The 19287-nt window shown below is 38.3% G+C and overlaps 2 protein-coding genes across 2 annotated transcripts in view; both read left to right on the forward strand.

Moving 5' to 3' along the window:
- Positions 1–6415, forward strand: part of sh2d3ca (SH2 domain containing 3Ca) — a 63123-nt gene extending 56708 nt beyond the window's left edge. Inside the window, exons 8-15 of the mRNA XM_020940222.2 lie at positions 98–225; positions 304–670; positions 1642–1771; positions 1856–1971; positions 2607–2778; positions 2865–2976; positions 3555–3761; positions 4449–6415. Coding sequence (XP_020795881.1) covers positions 98–225; positions 304–670; positions 1642–1771; positions 1856–1971; positions 2607–2778; positions 2865–2976; positions 3555–3761; positions 4449–4624 — 1408 coding nt within the window. The 3' untranslated portion in view covers positions 4625–6415. The remainder of the gene's footprint in view (positions 1–97; positions 226–303; positions 671–1641; positions 1772–1855; positions 1972–2606; positions 2779–2864; positions 2977–3554; positions 3762–4448) is intronic.
- Positions 6416–8954: 2539 nt separating this feature from the next.
- On the forward strand, positions 8955–17686 carry urm1 (ubiquitin related modifier 1). Its single transcript, XM_020940241.2, has 5 exons — positions 8955–9032; positions 9456–9526; positions 14303–14384; positions 16611–16659; positions 17092–17686. Exons 1-5 carry the CDS (start codon positions 8998–9000, stop codon positions 17158–17160), a joined length of 306 nt encoding a protein of 101 aa, XP_020795900.1. The 5' UTR covers positions 8955–8997; the 3' UTR covers positions 17161–17686.
- Positions 17687–19287: the final 1601 nt, after the last annotated feature.

The following is a 19287-nucleotide window of genomic DNA, read 5'->3' on the forward strand; positions in this document are numbered from 1 at the left end:
GTGTGCCACCCTGTGAGCTCTGTGAGGTTCACTGCACTGTACTGACAGCTGGTTACATTTTGAATACATTTTAACATTCTTACTATGTTGTTTGCAGCCCGTCCACTATCCACCACCATAAAGATGCAATGCGCAACTGTGCCATGAGCATGGACCAGATCCAAGAGTACCGCTGCCCACTTTCCCCAGTTGGAGAAACACCCATGTCTCCAGCATACACAGCCAGTATGTTATAGACCAGTTAAAGTAGACTTAATCATATATTCCTTGATACTTAAGTGAGTTTGGTTCTCTTTCTTCTAGTAACCAGGCAAAGATGTCATTCAGGGGGGCGTGCCCTGGCAGTAGTCCCGCCCTCTCCTGTACTGCGCCGTTCCAGCGATCCACAGCTCAGTCCTACTGCCTGTAACAACCCACCTGAACACCCCGCCCACACCTCTCACTCTACTCACTCCTCGCCCGCCCACCACCCCAACTACCAAACACATTCCTCCGAGACAGCTGGCAGCTACTGTGACCTCAGACCGTGTGCCCCACCCAAACCTCCCACCAAGAGCTACGTAGAGAGGCTACGAGTGGAGGAAGGGAGAGAGGAGGGGGTGAGGGCAGATGGAGAGGGGCTGTTCAGTGCACCGCAGGTGGAGAAAGCGTCTTCATTCAGGCCATCCAGGTATGTCAAACAAGCACATACACTATTAGAACTAAATGTGGGCACTTTCTGATTGAATTTGTCTATAGTGTGAAACCCAGTAGTTTATCTCCTCAAAATGACCTGCCCCTGCAGGCCTTAAAATCAAAGCAAACACAAATTTCAAGTGTTGAGGCAACAGTAATAAAACAGAGTGCAGTCAGCAGTCCAGTGTCACTATTTATAACATTGTGAAGATCTTTTCACATGTGGTCACCAGCCAAAATCCCTTTATAAATGTTGACATCATATCACAGATTTCTGCTTTGGTTTCACATTGCTTGGTGATACCTTCCCTCTGACTGACTGTACCTGACAGTTGCTTATGTATCACATTAATAATAATAATACAGTTTTTTTTTTCAAAGGTCACTGCTCCACGTGACATTCTGTGGTCACAGGGGTGAGGAAGCTTAGACCAATGCTTTTACACTACAAATGTAGCCCAGACTGTCAAATAGAGTGAAGCATACAGTTTGCCGTCCTGGGAGGAGGCCTAAGGGCAGGAGTTCTGTACTGATGGGAGTGTGATAGGACTTACTGACTCATGGCTGGACAGAGGCCAAGTTTGTACCAAAACAGAAAAAAAAATGATATGATGCAGATTTGAGCCACTTGTGCACAAAGTCCTGTTCTGTAAAGTAATGTGTTTAATTTATGTTTTAGAGCCACTTAGTTAATTTAAGTTAATTCAGATCAAATACTTGGTAGTTTGTTGCTTTGTTAGACAAAATAATAAACTATTTTAACCATGATTTATAGTTTGGAAAAGAGAAGACACTGCAACCATGGGAAACCAGAACTGAAAACACATAAAACAATATTGTTATTTTTATAAAGATCGTAAGATAGAGATGATGATCGACTTTATTAACAAAATGCCATTTCTTTATGTAGAATGTAGTAAACTACATAAGTTACTATTATCAGCTAAAACCTCTGCTTGTTTATAGGTTTGAGTCATGCCTTTTACCACTGGAGAACAAACCTCTGGAGATGACAGTGCTGAAGAAGGTCAAAGAGCTTCTGGCTGAGGTGGACGCTCGGACTACAGCTAAACACATCACTATGGTGGACTGCAAGGTATTTTTGCCTCTACAATTAATCTATGTATCAAACATCATTCAATTTATGGACAGACAAAACTAACTACTTCTTTTATTATAGGTTGCAAGAATATTAGGAGTCACTGCAGAGCAGCAAAGGATGATGGGAGTGTCCTCTGGGCTGGAGTTACTGACCCTGCCTCATGGACACCAGCTCCGACTGGACTTGTTGGAGAGGTACACAGTCTATCTAGCAGCCCCTTGTAATGCATCATTCAGGAGCTGGTTCATTAATGCAGCTATTGATCCTCCCTTTAGTCTTCTCAGTAAGCCTCTGTCCTCTTTTGCTCTCTCTTCCTCCTTTCTTCTCTTGTATCTCCTGCTGCTTTTTACATTATCACTGGCCAGATTTGGGTAGTAATGAGTTGTGTATACTTAGTTATATTTACTTGAATAACCATTTGCAGGAATACCTCTAGTATTTGTATGACCCCAGACTTTTACGTCTACTTAAATAATATTAGTATAAATTCAAGTAACAGTAGGCCTTCAGTTACTCTACAGGATGGCATAAGTAGTATCGATCTCAATGGAGAATGTCCCAAAATATAGCTTTAACTTTCTATTTCTATGTAATCTCGCATGTGACATGCTACCTCCAAGTTTTGGCAAGCCTTTAGGTTGACACACACCCCTCCTAACTCTAGAAATTCTTGGATGAGAATGTATTATTTCTTCTCTTCTTTTACTGTCATCTAGTCTTGGTAATGCCTGAAAACTATCTGCGTGTACAAGTAAAAAAAAAAAAAGATTACTACTTTTTCTTTTCGCAGCAGTATTTTTCTATTTACAATCTTCAATTCTCATCATAGATTCTACACCATGTCCATAATGATGGCGGTGGATCTGCTGGGCTGTACGGGAAGCACAGAAGAACGGGCTGCACTGCTCCATAAAACCATCCAATTAGCAGCGGAGCTCAAGAGCAACATGGGGAACATGTTTGGGTTTGCAGCTGTAATGAGAGCCCTGGAGCTTCCACAGGTAACACTACAGCAATACTCTTACAAATCATCATTTTACAGCTACAGATTCACTGAGATATGCTGTCTTTTGTTTTCTCATTTCAGATTTCACGTTTAGAGCAGACATGGATGACGTTACGGCAGAGACACACAGAAGGAGCCATTTTGTATGAGAAGAAACTCAAGCCTTTCCTAAAGAACATCAACGATGGCAAAGGTTGGTGAAGATGCTTCATTTCATAAAGACAACAAACCCAAACTGTTTTAATACAGTATACATATGTGGAAGATTTTATATTACTTTGTACTTATTACCTTGAAACTTTCATGTAGTCTTGAGGAATGTTTTTTTTTTTTTTTTTATGTTTTGAAGAGGCAAATTTGTCTTTTATTTCAAGTCAGTCAAATTGTATATCTGTATGGCACACAAAAAACAACTTTGATCAAAGAGTTTCACTAGATTAAATACAGATTAAAGACCTCATGAAAAAAACAGCAAATCTGTAGATTAAAGGCCCATTCACACACTTGTCTGTGCCTGGTCCTAGGACTTAGTTTGGACCGGTTCTAGACCATACTTCGTCCTGGTCTTGTTCAGGTTTACTTTAGTGTGGTGTGTGGACATCAAAATTAAACAAAAACCCATGCAGATCATGAATATTGTTTGCAGATGTAAAAAAATATACAAAATATACTAAATGTAAATAGGTGCCTGTCTGTTATATCAGAGCTACATTAATATATTCCATTGTTGCTGAAGAATACTGATACTAATCCACTTTTTTTTGCCTCCAGAGTCCAGTGTCCTGTCCAACACGACATTCCCGCACATCATTCCTGTCCTGTCTTTACTGGAGAGGGGTGTGGCTCTGGGGGAGGGGCTGGAGGCCTGGGAGAGTGCGGAGGTGGGGGTCGACGTGGTCATGCATCACCTGGAAGCAGCAAGGACCATTGCTCATCATGGAGGCATCTACACAAGCAATGTTGACACCAAACTGCAAGGTATCAACCATCACTGTGCACTTTAAAAAAAATTTAATTCAACCTTAACGCTTTCTTGACCAGTGTGATATATGTAATAACACCGGACGTGATTAGCATCAGGGTTGTGTAAGGATCATGTTTTCCTGTAGCTACTCTGTTTACTGTATTGATCCCTAGCCTTCCCCGATCGGTTCTCAGTTTGTGCCCATTACTGCTTTATTGAACAGCCTGTCAATATCTATCAGTTCACATCTTTATATTTAGTTTACATTGAACACGGCTGACCTGAGATCACTCCCTTTGCCTTGTTTAAAACATGCTCAGATGTGTTCAGCTTCATATTTTGTGTTTTATTATTAAGATTAGATTAGATATGAGATTTGGATTATTTAAATGACTGTAGGGAACAATATTATTAAAGTCCTCATGAATATTTCTCTGTAGTTCCTGTACTTCGTATAGAACTGTAATATTAATGTTTACAGATGAATGCACATTACCTGGAGGGTAGCAGACTGTGTAACTCAAAATGATTTTTACTTCTGACAATTTTTACAAAGCTGTAGCTATGCCTTAACACATTCTTTACTCGTAACATTTGGACTGGGTGAAGTACAGAGATATGGCTCAGATACATATGTGTTTTATATTACTAACATATTGGTAATAATGATTTTTTTTATTTTCCCATTTCCATCTCCACAGAGTTCCAGGAGAAAGCAGAAATTGGTGAAATCTTTCAAACCGAGTTTCAAATGCGTCTTCTGTGGGGAAGTCGTGGCTCTGAGGGCAGTCAGTCAGAGCGCTATGAGAAGTTTGACAAAGTCCTGACCGCGCTGTCACACAAGCTGGAGCCTCCTGTCCGTCACAGCGAGCTATAGCACCTGCCCTTCCCTTTCATACTGTCACCACTGCGCCCTGTGTGATCCCTATGGACACTCAACACTGGACTGGTTTCTGCTCTGCATCTGCAAAGAGTGGACACCTGCAGAGACGTTTAGAGAGGAGTAAGTTAAGAGGCAGCTAGAGCTTGTGATATGAGCAATAGACCCTGAGGAGATGGACTTGTAATAATCGTGTTGCACTCACTGTGCACTCCTTTAAGGCACAGATCTGTTTCTCTCTGTGGACTTCTTTCACTTAGTGCAAAATAATGAAAAGCAGCAGGGATGATGGACAGAGTGAGAGGGAGAAACAGTCTTTTGTGCTTGGTACAAACTGTTACATGTGTCTGAGTGATGCTCCAAAGCAGCACAGAACGCTGTTGTTTGAACCCACTGCTGTCACGCACTGTAGCAGATAAGACAATAACGTACATAGCTCATAAGAGGTGTTTTGTGAGTGTGAATGTGTGTGGATGTGTTTTTTATGTATGTTTACATTCCTACTTTTTCTCCCATCAATTCTGTCTGTGCTTTTTAGTCTTATTTATATATTTTTTTTGTTTTTTTTTTAAATGAAATTACCAATTTGGACATTTACACAGCTGCCTCATCTGTCAGTGCTCATTCAGAGTGAATCGACTTCATAAAACTCCATTAAATATGTATCAGACAGTCCCATTGAATATCATCAAAAATGTATTAGGCATGCATTAATAAATGTATCAGAAATGAAGCATTTATACTACTAATGCAGCAACATGGTTGTGGGGGCTTTGCAAGTTGTTAAAAATATTAAGACAAAGAAATTTTTCTTTGTTGTATTTCTTACTAACAACACATTGCATTTTCTTGCTTGTGGCTAAAGCAATATTTCAGTGTACAACCTTGTATTCACAGAATGTGAAATAAAAGAAAATGTACTTGTATGATCCCACACAACTTGCAAACTATAATATGAAACATGCTTGTCTCAAGACAAGGTTATGGTTACCTTGAGGACTATGGTTTGTATTCAGGTGGAATGTTGCTTTAAACTACTTCTTTGTGTGTTCGTTTTGAACAGCTCTTGCCTTTTGGCTTTTAAGTGAAGGCTTTCCAAAATGATCAATAATTTTATTTATAGTTGATTCTGATCTGATCTCACTCATTTATCATCGTTTGACTGCATTGTTCTGTTTCAGCATTTGTTTGAAAATAGCCAACACTGTACAATCACTTTAACCAAAGGGCTCTGATCCCTGAAGACCACATGCAATCCTCATTAGTTTAGGAAATTATTGTGTTTTATATACTCCCCCCCCCCCCCCAAATTTATTTATGATAAACCAGTCAATTGTTAAAAGGCCCAATTTGTATAGTTATAAATTGCAAGTCTACTGCTATCATCACTATCACTTGATATGGTAGTTTGCCATTCACTTAACCTATTGAATTCGGATTCTGCAGAAGGCAAGTAGAAATGGTGTCATTTCCATTTCTCCCCAGTAGAGGGCGCCCTGTAGTTAGAAAAGAGTAAGCCCACGATTGTAATTGAGTGGTGGCTGCACAATGCGTTCTTTTTTAGATGGGGAAGGTTTGAACTTTGTTATGACAATGGTAATAATGTATTTGATGCTGAAATGTTTGTTTTGATCTATCCTTTGAATGCTGTTTGCTCAAAAGTGCTCAGACAGGACTGAATGATAGAAACCTGAAAAGCAAAAAAGACAAATGATAAAATACTGTATGTCATGTTTTTTATGTACTGTAAATAGCAATTCACTTTTTAAAATAAAATGAATGCCAAAATGATTGTTTACTTCTCTGTGTTTAAAGAAAATTGAAAAAAGCATTGTAATTGTATTTATTAGAACAATACAGAAATCTGAAAGCCTTTCCACTATATATATATATATATATATATATATATATATATATATATATATATATATATATATGTATATATATATAACACAAAAAAATTAATTTTGCTTAAATAATAATAACATGATCAACTTTGTTTATCATAGTACACAGTTATACATTAAAATCTATAACTCTTGTGTATTATACATTAAAATGTATAACTGGTTTCTAATACTGCTTTTTACTACTAACCATGAAAGTAATGAGATATTACAACAGCTTTTTGCCAAATAGTCATACAATGTCCAGTGTATCACATTAACCACCAGGGGCAGCATTAAACCCAAGCCCCTGTATAGATCCTGAGCATCAGGCATAGGGATTCTGGTCCAGTGTATATGTGTATGTGCATGTGTGTATAGGTGTCTGCAGTCTACTCTTGGCTTCTCTTGCACTGTTCCACAGCCCTTTGTTCCTCTTTTATCATCTCCTCCAGCAGCACTCTTTCTTGACAGTGTTTTATGCCTCCAATAGGTGACAGTTTACGAGTGCTACCTTGTGAAGAAGTACCCGGCGTGAGGTGCACCAGGCATGCGTGCTAGTGCAAAAAGCATCTGACATTGTTGTGCAGACAGGTCTATGGCGATGGCAGCGGGAGGCAGACAGAGACAGATGGAGTGTGTTCCTGTGCCTTTGTCACCGTGTGTGTATATGAGAGCCACTACACAGATGTTGGAGTGCTGCTGTTGCTTAGACCCTCTTCATGCAGTAGTTAGTATTGCGGCCTGGCAGCTGTTACACTGTGTTTTCCAGGTGATACCTAAAATAGAAAGTAAAAGAATATGAAAAGGCTTTGATACAGAACAGAGAGAGGCAACCAAAGCGCATCAGCGGACAATGGACAAAGAGGAAAGAATAGGATGGGGCTACAATGGTAAATTATCATCCCCACTGCTCTTTGTCTCCTCACTCCATACAGTTCCATAGGCGTAACATGTAATGGATGTAATCTCTAAGGGGATTCTCTCTGCTTGGTATCATGGTACATGTTAATTTCAGTGCTTTATGTTCGTTATTGAAGCAGACCCAAAAACCTCTCAGGCCTGCGAGCCTGCCAAGCAGCCATCCAAGCCTCATCATTCAACCCTAATCCATCCTCATGCTAGCTTATCCCTAGTTTGCACGGGTCATTGTCACCTGTCATGTGTGACCCTGAACTCTGGTGTCACTGACTGGCAAAGCAGTTACTGTACTTCATACTTTCAATACAAGTGAGGTACTGTGCTGATAGGGACAACAAGAAAAATGTGTGAACATCATTCATTAAACTAAATGTGTCATAATTGTATTAAACACAATTTGTAAATGATAAATCATAGGCATACATGCATCAATAATGCTCACACTTTTCTATTCACAAACACAAATAAAATATTTCATGAGAACATATGCTCTGTGCATATTCTTCATATGAGTTCACCAAATAACAGCTGACACCCAGTCCAGATACAGTTATCCTTAATATGTCTCAGCAAACATGAGAAGTGCAGCTCTTCACATTCTCCAATAAATTTGCATTTTAAAATTTTCTGCTCATGTCTTTTTCTACTTGAGACACTCCAAATGAACATGTCAGCATGTCTTTATTATGGTTCAAACTTTCGTCAGTGTGCACCTTTGTGAGACTTGAGATTTTCCCGCCTGTCTCACTCACCCACGCATCATACGGGCCCCTGCCAGGCCCCTGGTCGATCTGTCTATGTGCCCCTGCACTGACTCCTCATTACCACATGAATACAGACAGGCAAAGGCCTGCTATGGCTTGGACGCCAACAGAAGGCAGGAGATTTGCAATTCAAACCTCTGACCGACCCCCTTTTTACCCCCACCCATATCCTCCCAGCCATGTATACTGGGACCGGACCTGTCACTGCTATGATTGAGGATCTATACATGTGGAGAAAAGGGAGAGAGACAGACAGATGTGCATTCACACACTTCATGACATGCTCCCTGTATTTCCATGCTCTTAAAGAGATAAAATGTGAGAGAGAAATAACTGATCAACTAAAGTTATTGTTTCTGCACACATTTAACTGTAAGCAAAGTAAAGTGCCCCCAAGGCTTCAAGGCTATTTTAATGTTCGTGACTTTGATTATTTACAGCTGCCTAGAAATAACATACCCACTCTAATATATAAAGTATATATATATATATAGTATATATAATATATAAATATAAATAAATAAATAAATAAATATATATATATATGTATATTTTTATTTTTTTTATATTTATTTATTTTTTATATTTATTTAATGCATGACTTTACTATATTTTAAAAGTGTAAATATATAAATAACAGTAACACTGGAAACCTCACCTTCATCTTCAGCAGCAGTATAGATACATGAGTGTACTGTAGTGCATCTTTTATACACTATGAGCGCATCCATGCTGTAGTGTGAAAAGTTCACCCCTGACGTCACTTCCTGTTCCGTCTCCTCTCACATGTGCCAACAACATGGCAGCGTCCGTGTCCATAAACTTGGAGTTTGGGTAGGCTTAATTAGATTTTTAAGCGGTTTGTTACCTTACTTTCATTGTAGACTTAAAACGGATTTACGGCGGCAACTTTAACAATACATATGCATATTTAAAATATATTTGTCGAGTCTCTGCGTCCTAAAATACGAGATTATTTGTCAGAAAGGCTAGCTTTTAGCGTAGCCCAGTGTAAATTCATATATTTTTATGCATTTAAGTTTATTTTTTTAACAATGAATTGCGACATTTTCATCGAAGACAGACGGTCCATGTGAGAATTCATTAATTCTAACCTGGTGAAAGAAGAATCATAAAAAAAAAAAAATCTTTAATATGAATCACTTTTTAATTATTTCTGTCATTATGTTGCATACACGTTTTTAAGATCTGTAATGTTATAAAACTACTGCTTTAACCAGTGTCTGATTCTGTCAGGGGAGGCGCAGAACTGCTTTTCGATGGAGTAAAGAAACATAATGTGACTCTTCCAAGCCAATCAGAACCATGTGAGTATCTTATACTTCCATAGTGAGTAGACTGTTGAAGGGTGTAATGAAGTAATTAAGATGAGCATTGAATAGAGCTTGAACTGTTAAAATTCATTTTTTACATTCTCCTTTACTATCTTGTTCTTAATTCTCTGTTTAATATTTCCGATAAATAATCCTGCTCTTGCACAGTTTATTTTCTTTCTTGCAATCAAGTAACCAGAGACTAGAATATGATTTGATGAAATGATTGTCAAAGATTTGTTTCCAAAATTAGCAGTAAAATGTAGCTTTTTTGTTTAATTAAACAACAAGAGTTTTCTGGACCAGCCAAACCATTTAGCATTTTTAGAAAATGACTCTACATTGGCAGAAATATTTAGAAATAATTAATAATAATAATAATAATAATAATAATAATAATAATAATAATAATAATAATAATTCAATTATGCAAAGCTACCTTACTCTAGTCCTTAGGAGAAGGAGGGTTGGGTTAGTATAATTCCTCTTATTTACTTGATCAGAGATATTTACATTACATTTGACTCTTCCCTCAACCATTGCATCAAGGCAACCAGTAAGGATATTGCTGTTAATCTGAAGTATTTAGCAGCAGGATTAGCTGCTGCATGTTTAGGGCTTTGATGGATGCCTGTCCTGCCCATAAACAGGGAGCAAAAGCAACTCTAGCCTCTTGTAGCCCAGGAACTGAATCGGGGGCATACTTGTCAGGAATCTTTCTTGAAGGAATGTATGAGGAGTTGAGAAAGCATTTTCTTGTGGGACTAAAGCTGAAAGTAAATGTAGCAATATATCTTCACAGAATTTCCACGGGATGATACTAGTGATGCTGGATTTTTAGAGGGGAGAGAGATGCCTATGAAAAAAAAAATATATATATATGTGAAACTTTAATGTTCCTTTTGAGAGAAGCCAAATGCTTGTCCAGGACTTTTCCAGCTCACTTCCTGCATGACGTCTGCTTACTCGTCAATACATAAAACTTCTTCACCCCTGGATCCATATTGATTGGATTTTATGTGACTGTGAGGCCCAGGCTTCTTCTATCACGGGTCACTAACAAGTCATAGCGGTGCCAAGGGAGACCTGCCTGCAGCTCTTTTCATCTCCTAACCTCAGCAAACGACTGGGTCGAAAATTGGTAGTTTGATAGTTGTTTGTTTGCCGATATTTGTAGATGCTATACATTTAAAAAGTTAGAATTGCCTCAGGCTAAGGTGTTTTAGCAGTGTTGCTTATCCCTGCAAAAAAGGAAAATATGTGTCTTTGGTATTTGAACAAACAAAGGGGTTTCATCCATGATCCTATGCTATGTTACTAAGACAACAAAAAGACAAAAGTTAGCCGAAAATGGAATGTAAGACACAAATGACCTTGCTGCACCAGCCTCAGTTAAATATATGGCCACTTATGGGGAGTCGAACTGGATCTGTTCAACTGTAGCAGCTCCTATTCAACTGTAGCAGCTAATTTTGAACAATAAAAAGATGCCTATTTAGCTGAGCTGTGTCAATCATTTGCCATACTTGATTATTATTAAAGGCTCAGTGGTGTTATTCTTTTTTTTGTTTGTTTTTAGCTTTTTTGTTTATTACTACCTTAACTCCTGTTTATTCTTATGTAAAATGTTTAAATAAATAAATAATAAATATATATATATATATATATATATATATAAATTATTATTATTATTATTATATTTTTTTGTGTCCTGTAGGTGCGTAATTGTCTGACCATAGCGATCAGCGGGTGCAGAGCGGGCAGATATAATTGGTTCTCAATCCTTCGCATTTCGCTTTGACCCCAGCCCGGTGATTGATGACCCTCGACTGAAAGCCCCCACCCCCACACAGACACTCATATCCACAACAAAACCCCCTGGTCTGTACGCCACGCACACTGTTCGCCCCACGCATCACCAGCAAGATGGATCGCTCACCCCAGTCTCTTCTCCCATCTCAAAAGCAACCGTCATAATTATGCACAGACTCCAAATCCAAAAGGAGAAACTAGCCAATCGTTTTTTTATTTTTTTAACCACAATGCAAAGCGGCTAGGGTTTTAAATTGCGTCAAAATGGCGCCTTTTCTCTCCCTTCGTTGATTTCTCCTTTCCCACCCACGCATCGCAGGCTTTCCCAGAATGCACTTGGAGCTTGTGACGCATTTTCACTCTTTCTTCTATACACCCTCATCCTTTTGCCCCTCCATCTGTACCTTATCGTGATCAACCCTGTATTTTCATCCAACGTCACTCCCCTGAGCCATACACTATTTAATCTGTCAATTTGCACTGGGATTGAATATTTCACTTAAAACATTAGCAGTTGTGTATGTATACCATTACACAGGGAATGCCCCCAGTGGTTTACTTGCTCTATTTGCCAAAGTTGGAATTAATCGTCAAGTTAAGGCTACCAGTTTATTTTAACCATGCAACTTTTTACATGCTTGACAGCTGAGCGCATTGGAAGAAGGATATAAAATTATGAGGGCAAAAGGTAGAAGCATAGAGAGAGAAAAAGGGAGGGGGGTCTCGTTTTATGAGTGTGTGTGAAAGGAAGAGAGCCCGAGCAAATGAAAAAGTAAATGGGCAGCGGGATGAAAGAGCGAATAAGGGGTAATGGTGGAGAAAAATACCAATAGTCCGAGGCAGAAAGGAGTCTCCGCAAAGAAGGAGTTATGACTGCACTAGTGATTAGTTCTGTTTTTAGCCCTGCAGAGGGACGGGTCAATATTCACAGCTTTGTCGTTTTTTTTGTGTGTGTGTCTTTTAAAGCAAATTGTTCATCTTTTTTGTATATGTTTTTTCTTTCATTCACAAGCCCTCAAGAAACCCGGTGCTATCATTATACTACAAAACCGCAGACAGCCGTGCAATTAACCTGGCCATGATGCAGCGAGGCATGCCTCAGCGCACGTGTATTACGTACAAAGTCAAATGTATTTATATATATATATATATATATATATATATATATATATATATATATATATATATATATATATATGTGTGTGTGTGTGTATATAGATACACATCCTCTGGTATGTTTCCCACAATGACAAAGCAGATGTCTCCAGAGGTTTATTTGCCATCCAGAGACACGCAGAGTTGGAATGATGAAAGTGCAGGCATCTTAACCAGCACTTTAAGCTTGTCTGTTTTTTTCTTTATAACCTTACCTAGCCTATGTAGATTTTTAAAATGGGTGTGCAGCTTACTCCATTTGAAGTGCATGTTCTGCAGTTTTAAAATAACACCTTAATCCTGGTTAAGAAATTGCTATGATCAAAACATAAATGAATAATCATCTCGTGACAATACAATGGGTTTGAAGATGTGACTTGTATTACAGGCACTCAGACAGTAGTGATAATTTTATACATTGCATCACAATGGATATCCCAAGTCATCCATAGTGAATATGTTTTAAAATTGTGAATTGTAATGTCTAGCATGCCTGCGGCTTTATCAAGAGGGTCAAACGGCAGCACGCTCAGCTAATGTGATATTAGCTTTTCGTTTGATACAGCTGAACTCTTGAGTGTATGTGATGTAGTACGCCCACAGACTCCTGCTCTCTCCATACACCTGATTCGGATGGCTCCCCTCTAATCTCTTCCATCTGCTGCTGCGGTTCTGTTTGACTTTAAATGTTAGTCATTTTTTGTTATGGCATCTTGTTCGGTTATTCATAGGTATATGTATGTTCCAAGTTGCCGTGCTGAAGTCACGATTTCAAGTCATCCTTCCTCTATATATTTCACACCTGTGATCGCACACATGTACTGCACACGTGAACGCAGATAGCAATGACCGAGGGAAAATGCTTCACCTATATACCCCACTAAGTCTATACATAGCTTTCTGCTCTGTGTCAGAATGAAAAGTCCATAAGGCCACACACACGCCCGTACACCACCAAGTTGAATCTTTAGCGATTATGTGCACCATAACTTTAATATATTCATTGTTAGATGTTTAGTGGGGATTTATCCGTAAAACCTCTCATTGTCATTGCCTTTGTGGCTGTCAGTCTGATGTGGCGAGGCTCAAGCCATTGTTGAGACAGGGTCAATCTGATTGTTCAAGGGTCAGACTCATAGAAAATTCAAGCATCACTGATATCCACAAGCAGGCTGGACACATTAGGGTTTGACTTGGACTAAGGATATTATTCTTGGACTTTTCATTTCGCTTCTTATTGGGATGGGGCGAAGCGGAATAATTTCACCACCGGCCCTATGTGTGTGTTAATGAAGAATGCTGCGTCGTAGGTTTTAAAAGTCATCTATCGGTTTCAGAATGATGAAACCCATAGAGAGATGCCATATTTAATTTAATAATTAAAAAAAAGAAAAAAAAGAAAATGAAATATATCTTTTGAATGGCAATAATGCTCAAAAATACTGCATGCAACAAGAATCGAAAGCCCATAAATAGGATAAATTATAAACTATAATAAAGGACGAAATTAATTTTTCTATGTCATTGGACTGGTCTCTCCATCCAAGGTGAACGTTGGCGGTCTTGGCTGTGACCGGTCGACCCTCCCCCATTCTTTTCAGTGTCCCCCCAAACGTACACTCATCCATATACATGCGCCTCCCCACGCACACACAGTATAGATGCATGTATAGCCAGCTTCATCCCGCCTGGCGCTTCTGTCGCGTCACATCGACCAGGAGGCTGGAACTGCGCACCTTGACCCCTGACCTCTCACCTTTGCCCTCTGTTGTCTGCCCCGGCTTTGTGCCTGTGTGTGTGCAGGGGACGTGAAGCAGCTGCTGGTGTGGATCCAACAGAACCTGCTGAAGGAACGACCTGAGCTCTTTGTCCAGGGCGACTCTGTGTAAGTGAGGAGCCTGCACTTGACACACACTTGATCTGTTATACTAATATATTACATGTATGTCATCCCTAAAGGAAAGTTTGACAGATATTCAAGATTTGAACTTGGTATTGCTATAAAAATGCAATGACTTGCATTTTACACTGAAAAAAATTGTATTTTAACTGGAAGATGGCAAATAGTCTAAAATGAGAAACTGAAGTTAGGTTGCTTTTGATTAATTGGTTAATTAATGGCCATTATGGGCTTAATCTTTAATACTGAAACGCGTTATGCTGTATAGAGGAGGGGCAAAAACATCTGAGGACACCCAAAAGGCCTGCTGTTTCCTTAAATGTGCAGGTCTGTAATAGTTTATAATCCCTGCTTGGGTGACTATTATTTATTTCAGAAAAAATTGAGATAAATGTTAAACAGCTTGTTTATCTGAAATGTAATGTACAATATCAAACCAGTGCTCAGTAATGAATTGATAAAAATTGATAATGTGACCAGTTAATTGATAAAAGAAATAGAACAGAATTGCAACATGTATAATTTCATACTGTATAATAATGAAAAAAAAAAATCATTATTTTTAACTGGAATTTTAAAGTTTTAATACACAAGCATATTTTGGACACAATAGTCAACCCAACCCTTTATCACAGTCAAATATTTTCATCCAAAGTAAAGGCTTGTATATATTAAGTAAAAAATCAAATTTATGTATTTATGATGCTGTAGATGTATTAAATTTATTAAAATGATTATTGGGCAAATTTTGATTTGATTATGTTTGAAAAGGCTATAAAAGTACTGCCTATGGTAATAATTTGAAAGACGCCAACACTAATCTCACAAAAACTAGTAACAATGTAAAAAATAATTGTACTTTTTATCAGCGGTGTAGGCTATAGGTCAGGGTTCATTTCTTCTACCTTCTCTTTCTCCACTTCTCTGGGCATGCTGAAAAACGGCTAACCTTCAGCTGATAGCTTTGAGTGCAATGATTACCCGTGTGCTTGTGTGCGTTCGTCCTCACATGTGTGTTTGTGTGCGTCCGGGGCACACAGCAGCCTTATAGGACTGGCTGACTTTTACAGCTGCCTTTGTGCTCGACTATTTATAGCACCACCCCACCAATGAATGGAGAAAAAGCAGGGCTACCTATAAACCCTATAGATTAGATGCGCGTTTGGTGTGCTGCACTGAGAGTCAGCACTGTCTTTAAAATACAATAGAATCAACACTATCACGAACAACTGCTTTTTGAATATTATTTGGTATCCTTTGCTCTTTTTTGTCATCATGGCTGTCTGCAGATGCTCATTTTCACTCACATCATATACAAGGTGTAGTTGCAGACAATTGTTCAAACTACATTTTTACCAAATCTGCTATGTATGTTCATGTATAGTTGGTCTAATGCTGTTTCACATATAGATTTTCTTGTTTTTATTTTTCCTCAAGACAATCATAACAATTTTTTAAAAGTGTGCACTGGTAGGGGCCATGCTCTCACCCTCCCCCATTATCCCATCATGCTTTTAGATGACTTTTTTCTTTCCCTTTTTTTTTTTTTCCCAAACGAGAGATATTTTTGGACCCTCATTAATTTCCACTGACAGTTTTACCTTATTATACCTTATTGCTAGTTTATTACAAAATTATCTTCATCTCTAGTTTTGGGCTATATAAAAGAATTATGCACACTAAATGCAACAGCAATGATAAATGTGCCCTATGAAAAGATGCTGTTTCTATACACACATTAAGCCTTTTTTTCATTAGTTTTGCAGTGTTTCTCTTTCTTGCATAATGTATCAAAAAGTACTGATAATTAATAATGCTTAATTGATTTTATTATCATTGTATTATTTTTGTGAAGTCACCATAGCCTGTGCAGTTTCTTGTAATAAATGTTAATATTTTTGTTACATAGAAATTTCTCTTTTTCTACATTTAAGTTTATTATTCTTTGAAAATACAAAATATTTATTTAATTATGTTATGTATGTATGTATCCAATTTTTAATAAATGTCTAAAAAAATAAATAAAAAATGTCTGAAAAAACAAACAAACATGTTAAAACATAGTCTGCTATTTAAAAAAAAAAAAAAAAGGTTCAGGTTATACAACTTTTTTCAGAGACACTTTTATTTATTTTTTTATTATTTTTTTTTTTTTTTTTTTGGTGAATTTCATTTTAACAGTATCAATGATGCTGTTGTCTTTTCCCATAGGAGGCCAGGGATACTGGTGCTTATCAATGATGCAGACTGGGAGCTAATGGTGAGCATCAACGCAATGTTTACTGTCATCTATACCATGCCATGAGAAAACATTTTTTTTTTTTTGTTCAGCCATCAACAAGTCAGAAATGTGATGTGTTTTATCCCACAGTATGCAAAAGAGCTTCATTCTACATAAATCTCATCTCTTGACTTCTATGAAGTAAAGGAATGTGATTCTTGTGGTGATTATTTAGTTCTTATGCCTGCTATGTTCCTCAGAGTAACGTGTCCTTAGGGTTCGATCACTGAATACACACTCCGAGCTTCACATCCCCCGGATTACTATATACCACAGATTCATATGAATTAAATTAAATGCTTGTCATTGATTAGATCCCCTTTCTGTTCTTATGAGTTCTGCACATTTTCTCAGTGTTTGTAAAAATATATACATTTTCTATAATCTAAATGTATAATATTTTGTTCTTAGGGAGAGTTAAAGTACCAGCTGCAAGATCAGGACAACATCGTGTTCATTTCAACACTTCACGGAGGATAGATGGACAATAAATTAGTGCATTAACATTTATAATATAGACTCGGGTCTTTGTTCACTTCCTCTTTGTGACATCTCAACAATGTGCCTCCTGATTGGACGCGGTGCAGTGCCAGGCCTCACTGTGGCCACTGAGCTAATAGATGTTTGTCTACAGGAATGACTTCAGCCGCAGTTACCATGAAAGGCATGCACTCTGTGAGACATGCTGATTATGTTGGACTAAAGAGCTTTTTTCCTCAAGAGTGACCTGACTGCAGAGCCACGGCTTTATTTCTGTTTTTGTCAAGTACTATATTATGGCAAAAGAGATTGGGTTATTGATTAGCCTTGTTTAATCATTTTATTTTAAGTAGTATAGGTGAAATATTAGACAATATTGTAGTAGACCATTAATTATTATGTACACAGTGGCTACAAGCATGCATACAGTATACAACCCTTTTTTGCTCCACCTTGAGCCTTTTATGATGTACAATATGTTTATGTAATAATAATAATAAAATAAATCACTTTTTGTTTTTTTGTATGTTTGGTTGTTTTTTTACTTTGTAATCATGCTTGGTAGACTGATGCTACTTTACTTTTATATCTCAATGATAAACTAAACAAAAAACAAAATAACTGTAATCACATGTCTTCAATTACAGGACGTTTTAATTAGCAAAGGATCTCCCCATATTAAAGTAGGCGGCCCACTGAGAGGCTGCAGTGTCTAACCAGAACAGCTGTAGCTCAGTTTGGGCTGCAACACTGAGAGGGCCACAGCCAAACGTTTGACTCAATTAGGATTTGACATGACGCCGGGATAATTCACGGTGATGGCCGAGGCTCTATCTGATCGATGTGCGCCGGCTCTGTGATCACATCGCAGTTTTAGGCTGATTAGAGCGGACTAAAGGGAGATTTTACCAAGCTCGAATATTCATAAGAGGGGGATGGAGTGTGTTTCCGCGTGTATGGGCTGGGTGGAGTGTGTGTTACAGCACCGCTGCGGGAGGTCGAGGTCTTGCCTCCAGGCTGCCCTCCCCTGAACGCCTGGGGCGACCTAAAACCTTTTTTCGGTTGTGAAGTCCGATTTGCAACGGGAAACCGAACCATAATGGCGCTAGAAAAGAAATGCTAATGAGTGTGTGAGGGAGAGAGAGAATACACAGGGTGAGTCAGCTGGTGCAGGCCAAGCGTGCACATCCTACTGTAGGCCTCTCCATCTGAGGGCGAGGTCAGAACTCAACCTCATCATTCTGCTCTCCATACAGACAGTACAATTTCAACTTTTGTTGGGAGCTTTGAATGATGTCCAACTGTTGCTATTATATCTTTGATGCCCAGCCATTAAGTGCAGCATGGGTAACCGCATTTAGACAGTCCTAACATTTATTTGTGATAGAAACAAACACGTGCAGTGCGTGCCCATCCAGAGCCTGAACATGATGTGTCCATATAACGAGCGCTGAGGAGGTGCTGATGACAGAGGTGATTAAAGGGAGCGTCTCTCATAATGAGCTCCTACATTAGGCCTGCGGTGTCTTAGGACGCTCCAAAGTTGCTGCATAAAATAAACATTCACTGACATGTGCTTGAGAGACACAGAGGGGCCAGTAAGGAACCTTTGGAAGAAATGGAGGGTTTCCTTATTTACACGGATATCAAATATTTCTTGTCAAATGGTTGTTTTAATGCAATAATTTATAAACATAAATAGTATCATAATTTATAAAAAGGGAAAGGGAAAAAAAGAAAAAATACAGCACGTGATGGCTATAGGGCACGGTTTATGGAATGCTAGCTAAATAGCTTTATTGCTTAACCTTTGCAGCAAGGCACCCACCTGCTGCTATGTGCTGCATACTGCTTGGAAATTAAAAACAAAACAAAACAAAAATAGACATTTCACCTCTTATATCATGCAAAAGGTGTAGATAATTTACAAAATAATAAAAAAAATAAATAAAATCACATTCGATTTCCAAAATCCATCTTTCAAACACCCTATTAATGACTGTACTCCCCTTTAAGCCATACTCCTCTGACTTTTAATGCTTTAAAGATCCACACAACTTTTTGACTCTGTAATCAATAAACGAAATTATTTTGGCCTTACAGTTACTCATTTTGCCTATATGTTAT

This window comes from Boleophthalmus pectinirostris, unplaced genomic scaffold (assembly GCF_026225935.1).
Source record: "Boleophthalmus pectinirostris isolate CB_2022bp ecotype Guang Dong unplaced genomic scaffold, ASM2622593v1 HiC_scaffold_18, whole genome shotgun sequence".
Taxonomy (NCBI): Eukaryota; Metazoa; Chordata; class Actinopteri; order Gobiiformes; family Gobiidae; genus Boleophthalmus; species Boleophthalmus pectinirostris.

Excerpts from the sequence above, each read along its gene's own strand:
- urm1 (XM_020940241.2), top strand. The coding sequence starts at position 8,998 with ATGGCAGCGTCCGTGTCCATAAACTTGGAGTTTGG. Across the intron at positions 9,033-9,455 it reads TCCATAAACTTGGAGTTTGG|GGGAGGCGCAGAACTGCTTT; the intron begins GTAGGCTTAATT and ends TGATTCTGTCAG. Across the intron at positions 14,385-16,610 it reads TTTGTCCAGGGCGACTCTGT|GAGGCCAGGGATACTGGTGC; the intron begins GTAAGTGAGGAG and ends CTTTTCCCATAG.